This window comes from Protopterus annectens, chromosome 2.part2 (genome assembly GCF_019279795.1).
Source record: "Protopterus annectens isolate FY-2018-M chromosome 2.part2, PAN1.0, whole genome shotgun sequence".
Taxonomy (NCBI): Eukaryota; Metazoa; Chordata; order Ceratodontiformes; family Protopteridae; genus Protopterus; species Protopterus annectens.
In genome coordinates, this window is record NC_056730.1 from 640,766,781 (window position 1) to 640,793,645 (window position 26,865).

The 26,865-nt window shown below is 39.2% G+C and overlaps 1 protein-coding gene across 5 annotated transcripts in view; it reads right to left on the reverse strand.

Moving 5' to 3' along the window:
• Positions 1-26,865, reverse strand: part of DYSF (dysferlin) — a 3,914,743-nt gene that overhangs the window by 1,542,735 nt on the left and 2,345,143 nt on the right. For all 5 annotated transcript variants that reach the window (XM_044064060.1, XM_044064063.1, XM_044064061.1 and 2 more), the window contains one exon: positions 22,800-22,942. In XM_044064060.1, the coding sequence (XP_043919995.1) occupies positions 22,800-22,942 (143 nt within the window). The remainder of the gene's footprint in view (positions 1-22,799; positions 22,943-26,865) is intronic.

Below are 26,865 nucleotides of genomic sequence, written 5' to 3' on the forward strand. Positions count from 1 at the left end.
TATTATTCTATATTGTTAAGACCACTCATGACTTTGTTTCACAAAATTTTGTACATATATTTTAAAATGAACATTCCAAAAACTACCTATAACAATATGAATAAATATAATAAAACGTGTGGTGCGACTGTTTCCAATTCAGTTTTACAAAACCTACATTTGTCTGTATATCCCACATGTTAAATAGACTGTGTAAACCTGCATGTACGTAGCCCACTATCTTGGGCTGCCAATATTAACCTTTCATCTCTTGGTTTGAATTCACCTCTCCTTAACCATTCCTGCATTTGTTCCTGATCAACATGAGGTTCTTCCAGAAGTTTTCTATACTTGCAATGATATTTATGTTTTTTCCACATTTCTTGCCTTCTCATCTGGTCTTATATTCTTTCTATTGTGTTTTGGCACATTCAGTTGCTGCCTGATTCTATCTACTTCTGGTTTGATTTCCATTCCTGCTTGACACCAATATGCTTCTGCTAAATTAAGCAGAGAAGTCATCTTAGATTTATTCTCCTCATGTTTCAATACTTTCACTACATTTGAGTATTGTGAGGTCAGCAGATATGTGTGGAGTCCCACAATTGCAGATCTATACATGTAATCAATTTCAAGGAGGCCCATCCCTCCTTTGGAACGGGGAATATATAATATTGGTATAGACTAATTTTTACAAATCATTTGGTGAGCATGAAGCATTCTTCTTGTTTTCTTATCTAAGCTATCCAACACATTCTGGGGCCAGTCAATCACTCCAAAACTGTAACTTAGGACAAGAAGAGCAAATTGATTTACAGCTTGGATTTTGTTCCTAGATGTCAATGCTGTTTTCAGAATTAATTTAAGTCTTCTAAAGTATTCCTTACTAAGTTTTATTTGCATTTGCTCATGTTATTGGTGATCCTTCATCAATTCCCAAATATTTATACACTCCTTCTTGCTCAAGTTCTTTTATATGAAATTATTGTCCCAAACTGATGTTTTCCTGCTTTAAAGGTTGCTTTTGCACACTTATCAAGTCCAAATGACATTCTTATATCACCTGAAAAAGTTTTGACAACCTGCAGCTGTGCTTTCAGTTCCTCATTTGATGAGCTATACAGTTTTAAATCTTCAACAAAGAGAAGATGAGAAGTCTTTCCACTTTGTTGTTCTCTAGGCGCCAAACTGTAGCTATGGCCTACGCTGTTAAGTAAACAGCTTAATGTGTTAATGACAAGGCAGAGTAGCAACGATGACATAGCATCACCTTGGAATACCCTCCTTTGAATTTTTATCCCTGGGATAATAATTGGTCCTTTATCATGGCTTAATTGCAAAGTGGTCTGCCACTATAGATGATCAGTGTAGGGTGTATCTTATACATTTTAAGCACTCTTTTATCCATGAATGTGTGATACTATCAAATACTTTTCTATAGTCAATCCATGCCATACTTAAGTTCTTCCCCTTTTTACAGTTCTCTAGTATGACATTAACAACAAATGATCCTTTGTTCCATATGACTTTCTTTTATTGCCTTTTTGTTCTACTACCATAATTGAGTTTTATTCTAAATGATTATAAACCCTGCCAGCATCAATTCCCATGTATAGTTTATACGTCATTGGAAGGCAAGATACTGGTTTGTAATTTTTAGGATACTTTGCAGGTTCACTCTTAAGAAGTACCATTGTTTTGCCTGTTGCTAGCCAGGTTGGTGTCTGTTTGGGATGCACATATACATGGATCTTACTCATGGCTAAATCTTCGAGCAAAGATGTTAACACTTTCAGCCAAAAGTTAGGTACTGCATCTGAGCCTGGGGTTTTCCAATTAGAGGCTTTTCAAACTTTGTTCCAATCTCTCTGGCTGTTACTTCATCCCATTTCATATCCTGCACCTTTAAACTTCTTATTCTTTCTTTTACTTCTTATATCCATTTAGCATCTTTGTTATGTTCCACATCCATGTCATGTCCATGTGAAATAGCACATGTTTATGGAGATGCAAGGATATCTGCATCAACTACTAGATGTGCACGCATCTAAATAAATGTACCTATGCGAAACACTTGGAGATTTGGATTTTGGTAGCCACATGTCGATATATTAAAACTACATTTTGGGCATGTACATGCCCAAGTAAATACAAATGCATTTTGGCACTGCATGGCGTCAAAGCAAGGAATCAGTGACATAACATTTCCACTCCTTCATTTCTATGGAGTGTTTGAAGTTCATTACATCCAATATCCTGAATTTTGGTCTTCCAGCTGGGGACAAGTTTGAAAAACATTCATTCTCCTACTCTTTCTCTGAACAAGTCCCAAAGCCAGAAATATTGACATGATTAATGGTAATCACTGAGGATTTTGGAAATTTCAAAGGACATATGGGGTGGGAGTCTGACAGAGGTAACATTTAAAGCAATGATGAGCTACGCCACTAATGTAAAAACAATGACTCTCATAAATGGCACAAACATGGGCACTGACTTCCTCTGCTACACAGAGTACCATGTCTGTGTTTTAAATGCCATTTACAGTGTACTATACATCAGACCTGCACAACACTTGTCTTAAAGGATATCAAGAGAATATTGCTGTAAATGTAGTTATACAAGACAACCACAGTCAGACTTTCCTGTGTACAAAGACGTGAGTCAAGACTGTCCTTATTCCAGCAATAACAGTACCAAAAGTGCATAACACCACAAAAAGCTCACCTAGGTGATTGCAAGCACAGCTTTTCAAATCAATTATGTTTAGAAAATCCGGAAAGAATGTAATTTTCCATGCAACTACGCAATAAAAGAAATCTGGAACTGGGCCGTATAAGGACAGTGATCAAACATACTCATCATAATACAGGAATTGACACTTTTCTCAACTTTTCTAAGTAAATGAACTTACTAAAGGAAACAAAGCAATTCTGAATGCTTTTTAGACATGCACCATACTGCCTTCAGATGCAGTTTCAAAGGAGCAGTACATTCTGTATCAGCTATGTATAGGCAACTCACACATTCCTGACATAAATGGTGCCAAATTAGGATGATTCCAGGTTACAGATAGAACACCTCTGAGGAATGAATCGGAGATAACTCCATGAACTACAATTTTTCTTACTGAAATTTCTTTATTGAGATGGAATTGAATAAGGATGATGATTCACTGTCTTTAACAGCCTCAAGTGCTTTTAAATTAACAGATAAAGACAAATGAGATTAAAAAGAAAAGAGTTGTCTTCTCTTCTTTGACTGCCTGCTGAAAAAACAATGTCTAATAAAAGCTAGTGCTCATAGTGAAATCAGAAGAGGTTGCTTACAACATGGTACAGGTTTATGAAGCAGTGGGGGAACTTTCACCTTGTGTGTCCTGGAAAGACCTCTTGAACCACATCTTTCCACTACCTCTCTGACCTTTAGGGAATGGTCTGGTAGGTGCGGAAAAATGTTCTCCAACAGCAAATAAGGTCTTACCTTCCTGTTCACACCTGGTCAGCGTTTCTTTTACTTTAGGCCCAAAGAGAGTTGAGCCATCAAAGGGAGCATTAACGAAGGAAGACTTGAAGGGCTCCGTGAAATCGTAAAGTGACATCCAGGCCTGCCTACTGATAGAGATGCCCAAACCTGCTGCTCTACTTGCTCCATCTGCTGCATATGAAATGAGCTTCATGGATGAGTTGACAAATGAATTTTGGGTAGCGAGCAGAGCATTGACCTTATCTGCTGCTGCCTCAGCTAGAGCTCCTTGGAGGGAGTCTGAAAATTCCTTTAACAGGCTCCTCTGCAGTCTAATGAAATGGGTAAGGTAGTTCAGTGACCATAAGGTAAAGGCCGCTGATGAAAAAACACACTTATCATACCTACCCTTGGTCCTGGAATCCTTATTAGGAGGATGGATAGAGGAACTGGTCTCGGAATGTTCCTTTTTCGTGGACGCTGCCATGACCATGGCATCAGCTGCTACGCCTTTGGTTAGAAAAGCCTGATCCTTTAGGGATGTAATATATTTGTCTGGCCTCATAGGAGTGGGTTCTATAGAACCTGGGGTCTCCCAAGCCTTCTGAGAGATTAACTGAATAAGCTTATCTAACGAAGGGGTCACCCAAGAGGTTGAAAGGCGAGATCCGAAGGCCTTCAGGTATACTGACTTCTTGGCTGAAGGGAAGGACGACTGCAAGTCACCGCTCTGTTTTAAAATTTCCAGGATATCTCTAAAGTAGGCGTCCTTAGGAGGTGACCTTGGGGACCCTTCTGCTTCATTGATGTCAGTATCAGACATGATGGCCTCCTCTGGGGAGTCAAGATGCTTCCTCTTGCATGTTCTCTTCCAAGGGACTTCTTCAGTGGGGTATTCTAGGGAAGTTTCAGAAACTGAGGGGGGGGGGTCTCCTGAGGGAAATCCTGAGGCCTGGGATCTCTGCAGTCCTGTGGAAGGGTGTCAGTAGGCAAAGACACCTGTGTTTGTGAGGGAGGAAATCCAAGGAAGTTTGTGTCTTAGACTGGTGGGTAGTTATCATCCTGCTCATGACGTTGAAGGCAGACTTCCCCTGCTCCAAAGAACTCCCCGGACCCAACAATCAGGTTGTCAGAACTGGTGAAATCGCAGAGGACAGCAGCTCCAAAGCTGAGGTAGGAGCTGAACTCATCATCCACACCGAGGCCCTGAGAGGCAGGATCGGATCCAAGGAGATCCGAGCTGGCTCTGATGACCTGACCGGACAACGTTAGCTCCCAGATGTTTCCTGCTCCAACTGGGCAGAAATGCTCAGGGCAGATCTGATCCAAGGAACCAACGGGACGTGGACCCAAAATCGATACAAGCTGGATGTCAGAATCTTCCAGCTCCAAAACTGCAGGACAGATCTGAGGAGGAGCAGGTGCCAAGAAGGAAGACTGTAGCAGGTGTCTATAGGAGCCTCTGCACTACCCTATCCATATCTTCATCAGACAGACTCCCAGTTGACCAGGTAGAAAGTGTAGGAGACCTGGATCTAGTCAAGAATGGAAAAGGGAGCCAAGAAGTGATCAGCTCCAAGGAAGGAGATCAGCTCCGATATCAAAACTCTGAATGCAAGGAGGATTTCAGAGCTGTAGTTTCAGTGGTAGTTGACTTCGGAGCCAGTGATTCTTTCTGCTCCAAAGAAGTATTGGATCCTAAGGTTTCTGCCTGCTCTGAAGGTTAAGTCAGAGCGGACAGTTTCGGCTGTTTTGGTTTCGGCTTTGAAGATGATTTCGGAGCCGGAGAAGGACATTTCCCTGCTTTTTCAGACTTCTCCAATTTTGAAGAAGAAGAAGCGGGGGAAATAGTCTCAGAAAAAGGGGTTTTCCGTAACCCCTTCAAAATCAACTTGTTTTACACTCACTCAGCGCTCTCTGGTTAAAGGTGTGGCAAATACAACAAGATTCCTGCAGGTGAAGAGACCCAAAACAGTACACACATAAAGTGTGTGAGTCACTGAGGGGCATCTTGTTGCCACATTGCTCGCATTTTTTAAAGCCAAGAGGCTTTCCTTCTTTTTGAGACAAGTTAATAACAGCAATAAACAGTACACTCTCCAATTACAAAACTATACAGAGAAATAAAAGAAGAGGAAGGGAGTTTTTTTTTTGTTTTTTTTTTTAAGAGAGTGGGGGGATGTCCTCTAACTGAAGTGGACATGAGTTAGACAGCCTCTAACTAAAACAGAAGTTAACTAGAAACAGGGAGGAAGAAAACAACTACCTAAATACTAGGAATAACTTTAATTACAACAGCAGAGATTAAAAGAAGGGGGAAAAGGAAAAGCACCCTCTAACTTAAGTGAGTGAGATTTACACGTCCTCTAACTTAAACTGATGCTAACTAAAACCCAAAAAAGCGAATTGACAGGGAAAAAAATACACTAAGGAAAGATTGATAGATAGGAAATCTTAAAGGGAAAAAATAAAAGTTTAACTACAGTATAAGACAAAGATACTAATAATAACAGCAAACTTAGCCTAGATACTAATAATAACAACAAACTTAGCCCAGAGCTTGCTAAAAAATCCTTCTTGCAGCGTGGCAATTGAGATCTGAGGAAGTTAGGGAACTGCATTATGGGCAGGGCTGGATGCACACAAGTTTTGGCAAAGACTTTGAGCTTTTGGAAAGGCTGAGATGGATACATCACATCCGACCCATCAGTGAGAATAAAGGTGAGATTGACAACAACACATTTACATTAAGTGTGATTGACTTCAAAACTAGATTGGGAATGGTTAACTCAGCAACCCACCAACAAACCTGCATTTTAAGATATTTTTGGTGCCCGTGGGTTAGGTGTAAAAACCAATGGACATGTCTTTCCACTGAGAATGAGGAGACACTGACATTCCCCTTAACTGACAACCTTTAAATCCAAATTACCAACTACCACAAACATTGTAGTGGCCTTTAAATCAGATGGCAAGTTCTCCTGTTCATGACTACATTACGAAGATGAAGTTGATATATAACAATAGTTATCGCCATTTCCATTCTATTCTCATGTACGACAATGCTCAGAACGAACAGCAAATGAAACCAACATCAGCATGAATCACTAACAAAACATACATATATGATTTTTTGCAAAATAAAGGGCTGTGTTTGTGTGCATATTTTGAAGAGATAATGTTTGAATGAACAATCGGAGGAAAGAAAATAAAACTAAATTACATACAAAAATTATTTTTGTTCTTGATATTGAAGGCAAAGGCTGGAGATGTTTGGATAGAAGGGTAGTAATGGTTAGAAAACCTAACATCTTAAAAAGGTTGTCTGTTTGCAGATAATTTATTTAAGGATCCTACACAACCTTGTTTTTTCTCTTTTAACTTTCCTGACATCTGCATGAAGCAAAGGTTTTGTGACCTGCCTTCACTCAATTTTGCAGCTGCTATATGAAACACAATGTCATCTACAAGCAAGAGAGAAGACAACTTCATAACTGCATCTGTGCACTATGAACTCACAGGATTAAATGATGTACAAAAACAGATATTTGCAGAAAACTATACAGTGATATGTAGAACTAAACAAAATTCATTAGTGTTGATTGCAAGAAACAAATTAAATATCTTACTAACTAATGCTTTCATACACTGAAGGACCCATGGATAAGGGTTTGCTTGTCAGAGACAGCAGCAGCTCTTGGCCTTTCATAACACTGACAATCACTGACTTTTGAAGCCTGACCTACACAAATAAAATGTAACATCTATGGTTGGTACTTCTGAAATAGGCATTCTCTCTCTCCCTCTTCCAGACCTTGAAGGGGGATAAAAACAATAAGCACACGACTGCTGCAATGATAAATCGATTCTAGCACAGTTAAATATTATATATCACCTCACTTCTGTTCAATTAAATATTAACAGGCAGACCAACAAAGATGAAATATGTACTGTTTGGCATCTATGTCTAATGGACAGAGCCAGCCTATAAATGGTTCATCTTCCAGTCCCTTGCTTGTAAATGTTTAATCTCCCATAGTCCCTGCTGACACTTATCAAAGGAACCAGAACTTATCAGAGATTTGGGGTGTATAGTTAGGCATAAAAGGGGCCTAGTGGTTGTTGGGCTACTACTCACCTATGAACCTATTAGTCACATTCTTTATTTTAGAAGGGTAAATTGTGATAACGTTATTGGAAAAATAAAAAAAATAAATTTATTAAAATAATGCAACTTATGGATGATGCTGTTCCATTTTTTTCTTGTTTTGCTAGCGATTCCCGAGAAGTTGAAGCTATGCATTACAATGTAATTCAAGCTGTCTGATTTATTAATAATGTCTCTATTTCAACTAAAAATGGTAATGCCAGGATTAAAAAATAAATTGAAATGTTAAAGGCAATACTGCACAATGAGTGCCAGGGTGCACAAACAAATATCACAGTTATGCAAGTTCAAGAAATACCATGGCCAGCATCTTATGCAAATGAGTGTTAAATAAGAGAGAAATTTATGTACTTATTTATATTTGTTTATCAGGGTAGAGTACTGATCAGTACTGACCCATTTCAGGCCCAGCCTAGGTTAAGTACAAAACATTTCACATCCAAGAAATACAGAAATGTAATCAATAACAGAATAATTTAAACTAACTACATACATAGAAAAAATGTATCTATACATTTTAGTGAGCAAGCACATTGCAATATACAGTGAAGCAGAATGTAATGCAGTGCAGTATTTACCTTAGTTTTTAAAGTGGGTCAATCACTGAATCAATTTCAATCACTGAAATGAGCAATGTTATTATAAAGGGGGAGATTATAAATGCAAAGGAAGGTAAACAATATGCAGGAGTGATTCAGAAACATAAAAAATTCGGATGAGTCCTCCCACCAGTGTAGCTGTACACCAAAAAATACCGGTGAACAGACAGAGGGTGCAAAATCATGTTATGAGTAGCAGCAGGTTTAATACACATGTACATGTATAAGGCCGTCCTTGCAAACAGTAGCCATGGAGGTGCACATCATTTCCACCGCAACCCATTGAAGGCCTGCATATACTTATCTATGCAAGTAGGGCTTCGTTGGCAGAAACACAGAGGTTATTCAAATTCAAACTGAAACTGCAGGTTAAACAGGAGTGTGTTTGCACATGTTTTCAAAATGCAGACTAAAGCAGTAGGTTAAAACTTCTAAATACAACTCTAAAACGCTACTGCGGACTGTAATAATTACTTTTTCATTTAATAAACACCTCATGTATAAATATAGGCATAAAGAATTTTGTAAATACTTTTGTAAATACTATTGTAAATATATGCATAATGTCTAGTCCATTATGTACACAATCTTGTAAATTTATGCATAATCAGTACATTACACATGTTTAAAATACTGCAAACATTCTTTTAAATTTTTGTATAATGCACTGTAATGTATTTTGCTTCTTCTATGTTTATTTCCTCAGTGCCTGTCTATGAGCTTGGGTTGTGGCTGAAAAGGGTCAGCAGACCAGCCCACCTGTCAGGTTAATAAATTGCAAAAAGAGAAATAGAGAGATTAGATAGCTAGACAGATAAATAGATATATAGATATATAGATAGACAAATAAATAATAAACAGAGATGTTACAGGGCAATAATAGACTGACACGTGGGTTCTCTGGACTATACACAATCATTTCAATAAGACAGGCACACCTAACCACTATTATGCTCAGTCACCATTCCTTACTGTCCACCTCTGTGGATCATGTTATGGTAGAAATGTATCACCACAAATATGCTGCCATATTCCTGTGGACTGTGACCTGTGAAGTGACCATGGCTGCTGAAGGCACTAAGTGTGGCAAAGCCCCAGGTGGTCCTCTAAATAGTCAAGAATACCTCTGTACATGATATACAGAGACCACTGGCACTGCCTGCTGGGGACCTCTTATGAAGTTCACCAGTAAAACTTGCATTGCCTTCAAGGATAACTGCTCTAATTAGCCTTGCAGGCACCACAATAGTGACCTCAAAAGGTGACACCTAGAGTTTCTGCACCAGTTGGAAGAGGAGGACAGGGAGAGTGCTCCTGAGTTCTACAGTAAGTATACATGACAGATGCATTCTTATGTAATGTAACTCATAACAACTGAAGAACAATGTCTCATGCACATTTTGAACTTTTTAATGTTTTTCAGCTCCTAAGCAGATTAAGGAGCATCAGCTCCTTGTCCATCGGCATAAGGAGTGTCTCTCCTGATGCAGCAATCAGTACATATTGAATTAGTACATAACGTGCCAACAGATTTCTGTAAATAACAGCATGATGTGCTTAGCAGTAACACCCACCACCCTTTGGAATATGCACCTCTGCAAACACTTGCACTTCCCATGCAGGCAAAGGTGATGCTCCACTCACCTGAACTGTGTAAGGTGCCAATACTGTCAGCATAAGGATCATATGTCCAGCATGGTGTGACCCTGTAGCATGCAGTCACTTGCGAATTTTTCCCCTATCATGCTGTGTGCATTGCCACTGCACTGCCAGTTTTATATGGCACACCACTTACATTTCCCAATACTCTATTTACACTTCCCCAAAGGAAGTCCATGGCAGTGCCATGTATACATGCCATACATCGAGTGTGACAGTATTATGCCTGCTCTGTCTTGTATTACCTCTGTGCAGCTGACAATAGCTACCACATCCATTCTTTTTCTTTTGACATCACACAGTGGGGATGTCAAGCCATACCTTCTACAGGCCCTACCTTCTTCAGGTGCATCAACTGCATTACTCCCATATATGCACAGTCAGCAGTGGAAATATCCATGACCTAAATGCTTCTTGTGACTCACTTCCTGCAATTGTACCTTCACCTGTCATCTGACAAGTCAAGACATACCCACCTAGTTAGCACTGCATATGTACTGATGATTTTGTATTTCTCTAGTTAATTTTATAACTGATTGTAGTACTATTCTTCCTTTATATATTTGTTTGTTTTTTTATTTCTCCCTTTTACATTATCAGTATAAGGAGTGAAAACCACAGCTATGTCTATGGTGCGACAGTAGTCAATACACCAATAAATCGCCCTGTCATCTCCTTTTGCATCTCTATCTTCCTCCAGGGCTGCCTCTTCAAAGGGGGACATAGGGCATCCAGTAGGGGGTGACCTGGAGAGTTACAGTGACTTCCAGTGGTCTGTCACCAGGAAGGTGTTATCACACCTTCTGGTAATGCAAATGATAGGTTCCAATTTTTTACCTAGAAGAGGTTGTGATAGCAGTGTGGACCTGCAGCTACATATCCAAAGGACACATGGATAATTTCCTTGTGGAATTAGCACAGTTGACCATAGCCTGTCCTTCTTCAAGATGGCAACAGAGTCAGGAACCTGAAGAGAAAGCAGTTTCAGAGGGGACTAACCTCTGGCTCTGGTGATGACTTGGGCAGCGTGCAAAGGAGTCTGCACCCTGCCCTATCCCTCATCATGGTGTTCCCCTTCCATGTGTTCCATGTGTTATACTTTCCTCCTCTTTTTGTAGTCTAATCCTCCCCATCACCAACTGTCCTTCTCTGTCTGTCTGCATCTCTTCACTGTGCTTCCACTTTTGTGTCAGCACCTCCCCTGTTGGTCTTTGTGTTGTGTGTTTGTCAGCTCCTGCTATCATCCCACTATACCCTTTTTTCTACTCACACCTTCCTCCATATACTTCATAAAAAAAGTTATCTGTCCCAAAAAAAAAAAAAAACATATTTTATATTTTATATATATATATATATATATATATATATATATATATATATATATATATACACACACACATAGATATAGGTATATGTGTGGTTTACTATTGAAACCTTGAAACTGCATAGGTCAACTGGTCACATGGTTGACTCAAAATCCTGAATCGGGAACAGTGAAATTGCGGCCAGGTTGAAATTGAATACATCGACATCCATAGTTCAATGTATCTGACATAACAGGAGGTGACGTCAGTCACCCATGCTATACAGCTTACCGTACGGTGACATTCTACAGTCAACAGTATGTGTATTTTACTATTTTGCAGAGTGCCAAGCCTCCCTGCTCCCCCCACACCCCCTGCAAATTGTATATACCAACTCCAAGATCACACTACAGTGAGGAAATAGGTTAATTCCCTGTTTTTCACTGAACCATGACCTCCACTCAAAATTCTGAACTCAAATATTCGAACTACACCACATATTTGATGTGGTGTAGTCACTGTATTTGGGTTTGCAAAACTGCCCATTGGAAAACTGCATTCCAACAGTGTCACTCTCGATCGAATGCAGTTCACAATGGTGACTGCAAATCAATATATGTATATATAAATTAAAAGTTATGGAGTCATCATAAGTAAGCATGTGTGTTGTCCATTTTCATTCTTCCTCAACACATGGGTTTTTATCCAACTTGGACGCATACTCCAGACTTCAGATCTAAATCCCAAGCTCCTCCCTCTACCTATAAAGCCTTAATCCATCCCATTACCTCAGATCAAGTTTGTTGCCATAAGGCTCCTATAGCCAGACAGAGAGAAGAGTAGCTGACAGAGAAAATGAAGGGCTCAAACCCAGAACTATAAGTTCCAAAACATAGTCCAACAAGCTTCTCCAGAAGGTTGAAAGATGGGGGATGGATGGGGGAAGTTGAAGGAGAATGAAAATGGACAACACTGATGCTTACTTATGGTGAGCACATAACTTTTAAATCTTATGTTATCCTTTTCATTCTTCCTCAACACATGCGACAGAGTCCCCAGCTACGTTGGTCTTAGGTGGCCCTCATGGAAGGATATTCCAGAGTACTGCTTAACCAAAGATGGCTCTCCTTCTAGAAATAATACCCAATTCATAATGGGTAACAATGCTATGAGCATTGGACCATGTGGTTGCTGCACAAATATCATCAACAGATGTTCTTGACCAAAAGGCATATGAAGCAGCCATGAATCTGGCTGAATGACCCTTGGGCTGTTTGGGTTGGGGAATGTTTTGTTGAGAATAGAACCAAAAAATATAATCTACAATCCATTTGGCTAAAGTGACTTTAGAAACTGGGAATCTGAGTCTTTTTGGTGAAAAAGAACAAACAGTTGATCTGATTTTCTGATGTGTTTTGTTCTGTGAAGATAAAAGTATAATTATCTGTGTACATCAAGGAGATGAGGCACTTTCTCTCCTTTATTTGAAAAACTTGGGAGGAACACTGGGAAATAAATGGACTGTTTAATATTATCTTCAGAGGCTACTTTAGGGAAGAAGGAAGGGTTTGTTCATAAGGTAACCCTATCTTTATGGAAAATAATGAAAGGGGTCTTGAAGAAAGAGCCTGGAGTTCAGATATTCTCTTTGCAGAAGTAATGGCTACTACAAAGGTTTTCCAAGAAAGAAATTTCAGATCAGTTTAAGCTGATGGTTCAAAAGGTTTCTGAGTTAGACCTTGAAACACAACAGTCAGATGCCAGGGAGGTGATGGATGTTTTATTGGTGGTCTGAGAAGAAATAAACTTTTATAGGCTCATAGGTTCATAGTTAGGTACTAGGCTATTGGCCCTAGGGCCTATATAAGCCTAGCCAAATGGTACCCTGGCTTTTGCCATCCAAGAAAATTATTTTCTTGTGCCCCTGTCAAGCAGAGCCACAGAAGTGATCCCCTGGGTGAATTTCCTATCTCCCATCCAATCATCAAGATTTTTCTTGAAGACTGCTAATGAGGAGCTCTGTTTGATATAGATAGGTAGTTTGTTCCAGAGTATGGGAAGTCTCTGGGACAGAAATCTATCCCTCCATCATGTTCTGTTTATTGTGGTGACAAGGTTTAGGTCCCTAGAGTGTGTAGCTCAGAGGGATTGGGATTTCTTTAAGTGGAGCATGTCCAACAGCTCTGGGTTTGACATAGCTTTGTATGTTAGGCAGAGATCGCCTCTGAGTAAGCGATATGCGACAGAGTAAAGCTGGAGTTTTTTGAGACAGTCTGCGTAGGGCATCTGTTTGAGGCTGGTAATCCACTTTGTGAGGTATTTCTGTGGCCTTTCCAGTTGTAGATGTCTTGTGAGGTACATACCAAAAGGGGCATTGTACTCTATAATGGGTCTAATGAGTGATGAGTAGAGGGGAACAATGACCTCTTTTTTCCTGGATGAGAAACCTTTTGTGATGAAGTGTGCCACATAGAAGGATTTCCTGACTACTGTGACAATGTTATTATCAAAGGAGAGACTACTGTCCACCTGTGTCCCAAGGTCTCTTATCAAACGTTTGGTGTTAATTAGACTACCGCCTATGTGGTGGTTCATGGGTACAGAGTTTTTACCAAAAGGGATGACAATACACTTTTTGACATTGAGGTTGAGGCCATGGCTTTGACACATAAGTAAGTGAGGCCCTTTTGTAGGATGTCCACATTGTTAGGTGTTTTGATTAGGGCTCCTAGTTTGCAGTCATCTGCGAACTTTGTTAGCCAAAGACCTTCTGTCTTAGCCTGTACTTCAGAGAAGTAGATACCAAACAGAAGAGGACCTGTGTACTGAACCCTGTGGTACTCCACTTGTCACTCGTCTGAAGTTAAATATATATAGCATAAATCCCCCTTTATATAGACTTGTCAGAAATAAGAAGAAATTTGTACCAGCACTATTCCTAACTGAACTTAGATCCTGTAACTGGTCCAAGATAAAAACCCTGCCCCTTGAAGAGAGTGTGACATACTTTACTGACACATTCCTCAACATTCTTGACTCCCACGCACCTAACAGACGCATCCGTACCAAGACTCGGATAGCACCATGGCTAACTAGTGAAACCAAATCCAAAATCAAACTAAGAGATCAGGCCTGGAACAAATGGCGAACTACTAAGGCACCTCTAGATCGCATTAAATTCCAGGAACTTAGAAATTCAACAAAAAAAGACTCCACCCTAGATAAAAAGAACTACTTCTGTCACCTCCAAGAGAAACACCAGAACAATCCAAAGAAGTTTTGGGCAGGCTTAAACAACCTCCTCCACTCAGGGAAAGCGACTACTCCCACCCCAGAAACACTTATTGGAAAAAACCCAGAAGAGGTCGCTAATACTTTTAACTCCTTTTTCACTGAGACCATTCAGGCCCTGGCTAATCAACTTCCCCATCCTTCCTCCCCTCCAACTAAGGTTAATGAGGAATCTCTAACCCTCTTTACTCTCCAGCCAGCTCCCACCTCCTATATTAGATCACTACTGAAGAAACTTAAACCAACCACCCTGTCGGCCGACCGACTCCCAGCTGAATACCTACAAATAGCAGCAGATGTCATAGCATATCCCATCTCAATTCTAATTAACCGAACTATAACTGAGGCCACTATCCCCTCCATTTGGAAAGTAGCCCATGTCATCCCACTTCATAAGGGTGGCACCTCTACTGACCCATCAAACTATAGACCTATAGCAATACTGTCGCCAATAGCCAAAATCTTGGAAAGATGTGTTCATAAACAACTCCTTAACCATCTCACCCTAAATAATCTACTGTCCAAATCTCAGCATGGTTTCAGACCCCACCATAGTACAACCACCGCCCTACTCTCATTTACCGACTCAATCAATAAAAACCGCAATAACAAAAAAATTTCCTCAGCCCTCTTTCTTGACTTGTCAAAAGCCTTTGACATGGTCAATCACCAACTACTGTTTCACACTCTTGAAACCTTATACCTTGATTACCCGGCTCTTAACTGGTTCAAAGCTTACCTCTCTGGAAGACAACAGGCAGTTCGATGGGAAAATAAGATCTCTCAACTATTGCCAAATACCATAGGGGTCCCCCAAGGCTCCATACTTGGTCCTCTTCTCTTCTCTGTATTCATAAATGACCTTTACTCAGTCATCCCTAAGGCCACCTGCATCCAGTATGCAGATGATTCCACATTGATTTGCTCGGATATCTCCCTCCCTGACCTACAAGTAACAACCCAAAACTGTTTTACCATAGTTGAAAAGTGGCTCTCAGAACGGAAACTCATTCTAAACCCAAAAAAAAAACAAGTTACTAGTATTTTTTCCCACCTCAGTTAGTCCATCAGTCCAACTTACACCCCAATCCAATAATAGTCCCTTCCTTGTTCAATCTATTAATGGTACCATGATTGAGCCTGTTACCAACACTAAACTATTAGGAGTCACTATTGATAGTAGGCTTAGATTTGATATGCATATCAGTCAAACCATAAAGACTGTAAATAAGAAACTTGGTTCCTTGTATAGAATTAAAAACTTCCTAACCCCTACTGCCAAGCTAACCATCTCCCGTACGCATTTACTTTCCACATTACTGTATGCCTCTCCTGTGCTTTCATTCCTTAACAAAAGTGAGATCAATAAACTCTCTGCTGCCTATAATCACATCGCCAGATTTGTAGTAGGAGGTCCTTACAGAACTCATCACTGCATTAACCTAAGGAAACTTGATTGGCTAGAATTACCCAATCTTCTCAAACTAAACCAACTCACAGAAGCGTTTAAAATTATTAAGCAACCGGATAAAACCCCCTCCTTGCAAAATCTTCTGACTCCATACTCTAATCTTAGCTGTCTTCGCTCCTCACATAGAGTCCTGGTCCAAACCATCAAATCCAACAACTCTGCCGGAGAAGCCCTCTTTGCCAACTCTATAGGTAAAGTCTGGAATTCCCTCCCCAATAACTTAAGACTTACTACATCCCAATATCTATTCAAAAATAATCTTAAACAATTTTTAAAGAACATTGGCTGTGCCCATGTAACAACCCAGACTAGTTCTCTCTTACACCCAACTAGTAGTATTCTCCACCTGTTTGACTAGGTGTTTTTTTCGTCTCCTTAGTCTAAATAATTTGTAAGCTCACACCCACTAATTCCACCACCACTGGTACTTATGAAGTCAAGCTCCCCATTGCCTGACTTGACTCTATAAGTAATGGGATATCAACCTAGAATATCAACTACAATGTATCTAAAACAATTGTGAAGTATTTTTGTGTATCTCTAATTCTGTTTATGTGTATCTCGTATTTTATTTACTTGCATTAGGTAGTGTACTTTATCTGCATATAAATGAAAGTGTAACTTTTTCCTCTGTGGAGCTTTTCTCCCCGGGCCTCCGCTGAAAATGGACATGTATCCAGTCGGACCATCCCGGTCAACAAATGTAAAATAAAATAAAAAATAAAATAAGTTGGATTTAGAGTCTGCTACTTTCACAGTGTGGGTTCTGTCAGTGAGCCAGTTGGCAACCCATCTTGTGACACAGGGATTTATACCTAGTTTAGTGAGTTTATCTATAATTCCAGAGTGGGGGACGGTGTGAAAAGCCTTGGTGAGATTTAGATAGGCTGTGTGAACCACTTTACCCTCATCTACGCCTTTGGTGACCTCTTCAAAGAAGTCTATCAGGTTTTAGGAGACATGATCTGCCTTTTACAAACCCGAACTGGGTAGAGTCCAGAGTTTGGAGATTGCCAATGTCATTGTTTATAAGTTCCATGATGATACATTCCATAGCCTTGCAGACCAGGCTCATCAGGCTAAAGGGGCGGTAGTTCCCAGGGTCCGTGGTGGCTCCCCCTTTGTGGAGTGGGATAACCGTTGTGCGCCATTCAGTGAGCAAAAAGCCTGAGGTGAAGCTATGATTGAACATGGTACTTAGGTGGGGTGCCAGTTCGTTCTGTAGTTCATGTAGAACACAGCCTGGGATGTTGTCAGATCCCATGGATGCTGTGTTCTTGGCTTTGGAGAGTGTGTTTTTTACCTGTGCAGCCGTGATTACAGGAACTTTGGATTCTTCCGGTATAGAGATGGGCCCTTTAGGGAATGAGAGAGGAGTAACGTTAGCACTGAGCCTATCTGCCAGGATGTTGGCAATATCAGTTGGTTCTGTATATTTAGTGCCATTGTGCTGTAACTTAGAGCAGATCTGAGTGTTGCCATTGAGATTCTTGACATAGCTATAGAATGCTTTGTGGTTGTCTTTAGAATTAGTGGCAATTTTGTTTTCGTAACTAGCTTTGGAGGATTTTATGAGGGGATCTCAGCTTCTTACTGAGGCTGACCACAGAGTTTCTCCAATCACGGGATTTTACTCTTTTTTGCAACAGTTTCTTTCTTCTGTTGTAGAGTTTGTTTATGGCAGGGGACCACTGGATTGGCTTAATTTTTTTGGAGGATAGCATCTTGGTTCTGTTAGGGATTGCACAATCCATGCACTCATGTAAGTACTTATAAAGTGCAATTGTATAGGATTCAGCAGTCGTACTTCTATTGTCCATCAGCATGGGTGTCGTGAAGTTTACCATTTCTTTCTTATGACGCGTGAAGTTGGCTTTGGAGAAATTTTTTATGGTGGTTTCCCTAATGGGGAGTGGGGGTGGGATGTGGATGTCTAGGGTGATTTGCTTGTGGTCGGATCTGACCAACAAGGAATTGACCTCTGGTGTGGAACACCATGTTGGTAATGACCAGGATAAGTTGAGCCAAGGCATTGGAATTTATGAATTCCAGAAAACATTGAGCACAAGAGTTGGTACATGAGTAGTTTTCCCAGTTAATGGTGGGGTAGTTGAAATCGCCCATTATTATGGTGTTAGGTTGGACCCTAATATTTTCCAGTGTATCAAGAAATGAGGAGTGGGAATCCTGAGGCATGGTGGGGGATCTGTAGCAAGTTAAAATTTGGATTGCGGTCTTACCCAGAGTTAGTTGCATTATGCTGAGCAACTAGGCTGGAGGTGTGGATATCCTTAATGAATATAGACACGTCTCTGCCTTTAGTGCTTCAGTCCAGGTTGGGTGGCCAAAAGGTGTGGTATGAATTATAGAATTTTAGAAATGCTTTGCATTATTTGGAAGAAGCCAATAAATAATTTATGTCTCCTGTGTGAAAATTAGAGAGAGCTGTTACTTGCAGCTTAATTGTAGAAAAACTAGATCCTTCTTTAAAAAGAATTGCCAACATTTCAAGTACTGCAGATACTGGAGCAGAAAAAGGATCAAGCTCATTTTTCAAGGTCCAAAGGGAGAATCTTTTCTACTTGCTCCTATAAACTTCCTAAGTAGAGACTTTTTGCAAGGAAAAAATTATGGTACGTACAGAGGAAGAAAGCCTGGGATGTCTACCCATTACTGGAAATGGAGAAACCATGTGGTTAGTTTGAGGGCCTGGATATTGGGATGTTTGATTCCTGATGCATGTGAGAGGAGATTCTGAGATGGCTCCAGTATCCATGGAGGATAACGAAGATGAGTATAGGAAGGGGAACCATACCTGTCAAGTCCAGAAGGGAGCAATAAGGATAACTGAGCTCTTCAGCCCAGCTTGCTTCTGTAGAAATGTGGGTACCAAGGGTAGAGGGGGGTAAGCATAAAGAAGACCAGAGGGCCAAACATGGACTAGAGCAGCTCTCGGTAACTCCTTCTAGAGGGATAACAGCAAAGTACCTGCTGCACTTGTTGTGGGGAAACACAAAGAGGTTGCAGCGAAGTTTATCCCAATGACGGAAAATCCTTTCTGCAACAGATTGATTGAGAGACCACTCATGAGGCATCAGGATGGATCTGCTTAATTTGTCTGCTAACATGCTGGTTTCCCCAGTATGTGCACTGCAACTAGAAAGCAGGCTGACGTGCTCACTCATTCCCAAACTCTCATGGCCTCTGTGCAGAGGAGATAAGGCCTCCTTACTTGCTGATGTACCAGACCACAACTGTTGGTCTGAATCGCAACAGTCCATAGAGGAAGAGCATCTTGAAAGGCCAGCAACACTAGAAGGACTGTTCTCATCTCTAGTACATTGATATGTAGACTGGTTTCTTGAGGGGACCATGTGCCTTGGATCACCCTTCCCAAGAAATGTCCACTCCACCCCAGTTGGGAGACATCAATAGTTACAGTGACTATTGGGGACAGTAGAATTGTCCTAGGTAGTAGTAGTAGGTCATCCTAGGTGAAAGTAATCCGACTGGACTCACCAGCTGATGTGATGTTTGCAAATAGGAGTAAGTTTGACTGGAAAGCATAGGGGTTGCTGAAGAATAGACCACTGAACAGCTAGAGTCCACTGAAGATGACGCATAAAGAATTGTGCTAAAGGAAGTAACATAATGGCTGCGGCCATGGATCCTAGTGCTTGAAGAACTGATCTGGCTGGTGGAGATGGATGGGAGATAAGTAGATTGACCTGATTCCTGAGAGTGGATATACGATGAAATGGTAGTGATTTTATCTGTGTCATTGTGCCCAGATGTGTACCAATGAACTCCAGGCCCTGCACTGGTGTCAAGTTTAATATGCAGTAATTTATTGTTATTCCTAGTAGCTGACAAATTTGGAGCAAATAGTCCCTGGACTGTAGGAGAAGATGCTTGGAGTGGGCGGTAAGGAGCCAGTTGTCCAGATATGGAAATACTTGGAATCTTTTAAGTTTGAGATGAGAAGCTACCACTGTCATGCATTTGGTAAACACCCTGAGGGCCATGGTGACCCCAAAGGGCAGGGCTCTGAATTAACAAGGATTGACTCTCAGCCAAAAGTGTAAATGTCTTCTGGATCATCTGTCTATTTTGATGTGATAGTACACGCCCTGAAGATCTATGGATCGTATCCAATCATCCTTGTGAAGAAATGGCAGAATGGACTGAACCATGACCATTTGGAACTTTGACTTCTTTACATACTGGTTTAAAATGCTGAGATCCCAAATTGGTCTGAGGTCCCATGTCTTTTTGGGCACTAAAAAGAAGTGTGAGTAAGTTCCGAATCCTACTGGATGGCACAGTAGTGCAGCGGTAGCATTGTCACCTCACAGCAAGAGGTTCTTCGGTTCAATTCTTAGCTGGCGTGTCTTCTGTGTGGAGTCTGTATGTCCTCCCTGCATTTGTGTTGGTTTTCTCTGGGTACTCCGGTTTCCTCCCATGTTACAAAGACATGCAGCTGGAGCATTTCTCCCAGGGCCTCCTCTGAAAACTGTCTTTGTTCCAAGTCAGACTTTCCTAGTAAACAAATGTTAAATAAATAAAAAAATATAAATTTGGTTGGGTGGGACCTCTTAGATGACTCTCTTGTCTAGCAGCTTTTGAATTTCTTGTGCTGTCGCTTTCCTCTGACTGGGCAGAGTGTCAGAAAGTTTCTTTCTTTTGTGAAAAGAAGTTGGAAAAATGGAATGGAATAACCCATGGATATGACTTTTAGCACCCAGGAATCTTCTGTTATGTTTGCCGAGATGTCTGGGTGCAGGGATATCTTTCTCTGACTGCTTCCAGAGTTGGAGAGTTGAGCAGCACTTCAGGAGAGCTGGAAGGGTCTGTCCAGAAAGGAATACCAGAAATCCTGGTTCTGTGGGCCTCTTCTGCCTCTAGAGCAACATCTCCCATTGGAACTTCCTAGTCTGCCTCTGGAATAGTTGTCTTCATGCAGATCTTGGAAAGGGCCCTGAGATTTACAGAACCATATCTTCTTACCACCTCTCTGATTCCTGGAGAAGGTTCATTAAGGGGTACAAAACTTGATCCCCACAGCAGACAGCATATTTCCTTCTTGTTTGCTGCAGGTAAGCATCTCTTTTACTGATGGCCCAAATAAGGATGTGCCATTGAAGAGAGGTGTTGATGAAGGACATCTTAAAGAGCTCCGCAAAGTCGCATGGCCACATCCAAGCATGTCTTCTTATGTCAATGCCTGAAACAGCCACTCATGGGGTGCCTTCAGCTGTGTGTGAAATTAACCACATTGAAGTGTTCGAGATAGACATTTTTTTTCAGATGCTACTGTACTGCTCGAGTATCTCTCATGTAATCTAGGCCCAGCTGCCTACAGCTCATCTTAGCAGCAACCAACATTTTCTCATCTCACAATCTACCTTAGCAAGGGCTTTCTTTGTTGTTCATGGTATGACAGTAGCTCCTGATTTATCCTCAGCTTGCTTCTCTACTTTAATTTCCTTGGTGCTCTTCAGTATTTTACTTGGAAGTTTTATGGTACTGTGTACTTTTGGCTTTGTAATAGAACAGTGCCTCCCGGGGCTTTCTGCCCAGAAGTGGGCATGGCTTGTGTGACTGACATGCCAACTGGCCATGATTTACCCATTTCCTCACTGTAGTCCAATCTCAGAGTTGGTATATTTAATTTGAAGGGGGTGTGTAAAAAAATACTGTTTTTATTCATGCAGCCATTGATGACATCAGCATGAATATGCATTTGTTACTCTAACACGTCACAGGGTGTTGGGTAGTGTGCGGTGTTTTAGACAGGACTTGCTACTGCACACCTGAGGAGGTACTGTCTACTACATCGGAGTGCTTTTTACTGATACGTTTTAACAAAATCATTACTGTTACACTAGTTATTTATTATTTCATGTTTTGACTATTAACCCATAATTTTTCTTTACTGTGTTCTAAATTATGAATCTATGATATTAAATATAACAAACAAACCCCTCAGCTATAACTTCTCTTTCAATACAAGAAGGCAGTACGCAACCTCTGGAAATGCACTCTGCTGTTTGTAATGTTACCCAGTCAGGAACTTGAATTACAGATAAACTTTGCATTTTAAAATACATTACTGCTCCACACTGCTTAGCATCTTTATTGAATCCCAACCTCTAAACAAGCATATTACTGGATGACTTAACAAAATAACTTGGTGTTCACTACTGTATCATTTTGTTCTCTTAAATAATGTTCACTACAAGGAAATGGCTGCAGTAAATTATCATGCAACTGTTCCATGGTACTAGTAAGTGAATAACTGGAAATGAAATTCAGTCTCACTCTTTGTCTCTGATGAATAAAACAAGCTCTGTCTCCATCTGATGCTTGTGACTGGTAAGCTGATTATGAGTATAGCTAATATACTTTCACAGAGCATTAAGAACAAAATACAGTTTTTAAAAACTTATAAACTATCAACAAATAAGTTTAGAAAGCATTTACAAATTCTGGAAAATGCATAGTTCCTTTAACAATTAATTGTGTTTGAAACCCATGTTTTATATCATATGGCATTTGCTGGACTTGTTCTTTAACTTAACTCTGGATGTGGTAAAATTTATATTTTATTAACTCATGTTTACTGCTTGTCTAAATGACTGCATTATGTATATGTCCATGCATATTCTATGTATGTAACAAAGTTGCTCATTGCATATTTGAATTATATATAGTTACTTAATATCTTAAAATTTATTTTTTGTTTTATCTTACCATATGAAATGTGAAGCTTTCTAGTTGCTGTTGTTTAAATTTATTCTTAGGAAAATAAAAAAATAATTATACAAAAAATGCACTAAGCTGATATATTAATGGGTCATTACCTTTCTGAGAGCATCCATCTGTTTAATATCCCTGCTGCGAAGTCGGACCCATCGCTGACGTCTGTTAGTGTGATACATTTTTTCTGTAGGTACCCAGGATTTGGGTTTCCTGTCAGGAGGGATAGTAATGCCATACTCCCAGCCTGTGAAAAGTAACAATAAAGTTTGTTCTTTGATCACTGTTTTATCTGGGTACTTATTTTTGAAGTTTTACCATTTTATAATTTTTATTTCTTTGAAGTATCTGAAACTAAACAATCAAGCCTGCTATCAAAACTGTTGTCTTCTTAATTTACTTTATTACATCCAGAAGAGGTGAACACAAAGGTTTATCTAACTTTGTTATTAAAATAAAATCTTTACGTCTTTAAGACTATTAAAATCCATAAAGCTTACTATCACAACTAATTTCTTAACATTTCTTCATGCAACCGATTTCCTTTTATAAAAGCAATGTAGAGACGATAAACCAGTTTCTGTTTACTTGTTACCTTGTGTGGATAAAGTTCAACCATCCTTACAGCAAAACAAAGTTAATTAATGTTATGCATGGATACGCTGCAGTTATTAAAGACATTCTAGCATCCTGGGCATGTGATCTCAAGGTGTTAAATTTTATCTGCCTGGAATACGGCAAGATATTTCAGGGTGAGCTTAAACAAAGGTGCACGAACAAAGTTGAATACAGCAAGAAATGGGCATCTAAACTGAAAAGTTTGCAGTATCATCATGCTTAGTTATGCATTACTTTATGGCCCAATGCCAATCATACTGTCATCAAAACTTTTCATATACCATAGTGCAGATCACAGAACAGCAGGGCTAATTTGGAATGGATAAAACTGTGACTTGGCAAAGGCATTCGTAGCTTACCATCCTAGTGTCTTAGGCAACTGTAAAACACAAAGACCCTATGACTTAAAATCAACTTCCCACTGGAGGTCTACACACCATGTTCAATTACTTAATTTCTTTTCTCAACTGCACTAATTTATGATTCGTGATGAGGATGGACACAGAAAGGTAACTAGTACATGAGAAGGGTTTCCAGCATACCGCTCAATGAGTGACATATCAAAAACAAACACATTCACTTCTTCTGGCACTAATAACAGACTACTATATAACCAATTATTACTTAAAGTTGTCCACTTAAAGTGACTAATTATCAGAATTTGTTTTGTGCCCATCTTTTTACAGTGAGCAAATCAGGTGGATTCAGAAAACCTTGCACAAAGACTTAAGGCAGGGCCAGCCTGTAATGAAATGCAGCCCCTAAGTAAAAGGCTCTGTGGAAACTCCCACATGTGTAACCCCACTGTTCCTACTGGATTACCCAATCCTGATCTTCATACAGCATCTAGACTACCTTTTTGTTGCTTTTCTCAGGTTTTGATTTACTCTTCAGCTTTTTTCTGTTCTTTCAACACACCCTAACTAGCCAAGACTGCATTGTAATTAAGCCAGAGATTCAGGGGCCGGTAGCCCCCACCCTCACCAAAGCCAAAAGTTCTAGATGTTCTGAGGCCCGGTTTAGTGTTTTTTCCCCAACTTGTGATCCAATGTAAATATGTAAATAATATGTAATGTATATACAAATAAAAAACCCTACTTTTGGTAGTAGGGGAAGCATTTGTGTGTGACACAACAGACGTCCGCTTCCTGTTCCAGGCACAGAAGCAATCTTTTCTGATGATGTGGACACAGAAAAAACAGTGACATTGGAGGAAAAGGAGATTGTAGCTGAAACAGAGATGGATTCAGAGGAAAACTTTCACAGGAGATTGTTTAAACAGAGACAGTTACCTCTGAAAAATGCATAATTACAACCCTCCAATCGGGGGGGGGGTTGCAGGATGATTATTTGGAAGAAATAGCAAACCAAAGTGAGCCACAAAATGCAGCAGCAATTTCATGGAGTAACATTACGGAAAAAATAGATGAAAAAAGAGAAGGAGAGACTGCACCAGAAAAGGTTCCTGAGACAAAAACTCATGCACAAACTGTTGGAACAAAGAAGAAAGAAGAAATAAAAGAAACAAAAAAAAAACAGTTTACAGTATATGTGAGCAGTAAAAAAGTAGAAAGTTTGAACAAGTATGAGGTTTGGGACTTTGTCATAGCTCTTCTGGGTATGAAAGCAAAAGAGGTAAGCGCATTTATTTTAATTAATAAAGAGGATTTTTGTGACTTGATATTTGAGACTGGGCAGGCCATGGAAAATATTATGGGTGCATATGAACAAAAGAAAAATATTTATCCATGGTCAGAATATGTGGTGCAAGCTTTTTGTAGACAAACATAAAAAGAATAATGATCCAGTTTGGAACTGAAGTTGAAGTAAAACAAGTAAAAGAACATTTGTTAACTATATGTAAAGAAGTAATGAACACTACAAAAAATATGTGATGAAAAAGGACTGGACTGGGGCATGGGAATGTGGCGTAATACTGAAAATGGAAAATGATAATGTTACGCATGTACCTAGTATTATTAATGTTCATAGGGTTTTATGAAATACAGGCGTCAACCAAAGACTTGTTACTGTGAAAGTGATAAAAAATGTTATGTGGTAAAACAGGGCATAATGCAAAAAAAATGTGATTCAAAGTGTACAAAATGTGGCAATACTGGTCATTCATATGAAATGCATGTACAAAAAAATGAAAAATGAAGTTATACAGGAGAAATAGATAGCAGAATGTGTTATACAAGAAAATGTACAAAAGGATGTGACTGATTGTACTTGGAAGTTAAAGAAAGTAACAGAAAAAGAAACAGAGGGGAAAAATGAAAAAGAAGCTGACTGGTCGTACAGTAAGAAATAAAAAGAGTTTGATAGGGAAACGAGTTAAAGAAAGGAAAAGAAAATTCAAAAATATAATGCTTAGAGAAAATAAGAAAGGAAAGGGATAAACTTTTATTACACTAACTGTTCTTAAAAGCTGAAATATTAGTTTAAATGTGAACGGTATGAAAAATCTTAAGAGGAGAATAGGTGTATTACAATGGTGTGCTGCAGTAGAGGCATATATTATTGTTTTAGAATATATCAGACTATTAACAGAGGAAGAAAGAACACAAACTGAAACTTTGGAATGGTGTGGTACTTTGAAACATGGGGAAAGAAATATGCTCGGCCATATGTATATTATGTCAAGAAAGCATTAAAATATTAGATGTAACTATAGTGGAACTAGGACGAATTACGGTAATAGACTTGAGATGGAAAAATATGTGTATAGAATTACAGCTTTATATGCATATGTAACAAAAAAGTGAGATAAATGATGTTTAAAAATATTATTGAATATGTTTGTGTAAATATTGACATTATAGAGGTGGGTGATTTAATTGTAATTTAAGAAAAAAAATAAGAGCAATTGTGATGTTAAAATGGTTAAAGAAATTATGAGAAGTAGAAAGTTAAGTGTATGGGAAAATAACCACTGGACCTGTAAAAGGTCTGAAATTAGGACAGAAATTAATTATTTTTTTAATATCTAATAGTTTAAAAGTAAAAAGGAATTAAGTATGATGGATTTTCATATCATGTAGCTATATGGGTTAAAGTACAGGAAAATTAATATATAAGAATAGGAACAGGAATAGAGATTGAATGAAAACGAATTAGATTTACAAGAGAAAAAAGAACTTATAGAATTATGGAAAAATCATATAAATATGAGAGAGTTTTATGAGAATTGGACTGTTTGGTGGCTAAATTTGGAGAAATATCAAAAAAGTGTTTGTAAAATGCATAAAAAAGAAAACAAAAGAAAAACAGAGACATAAGATATTAAGTCAAGAAACATTCAAAGACTTATTAAAGAAGAAAAATTCCTTTTATGAAAAAAGAGAAATATATAAAATGAATCAAATTAAAATTAACAACTTGTTATATAAACAAAATATTGTTTACAAGGAAAGAAACAAGAGGTAACACCATATTTGAGTAAAATAATAAAAGAAGGAAAAATAATAAGAATTAAAGAATAAGGAAGGTAAACAAACAAGACAGTAAGCAAAAAGGAATATACAAAATAATTAAAGAATATTTATTGGA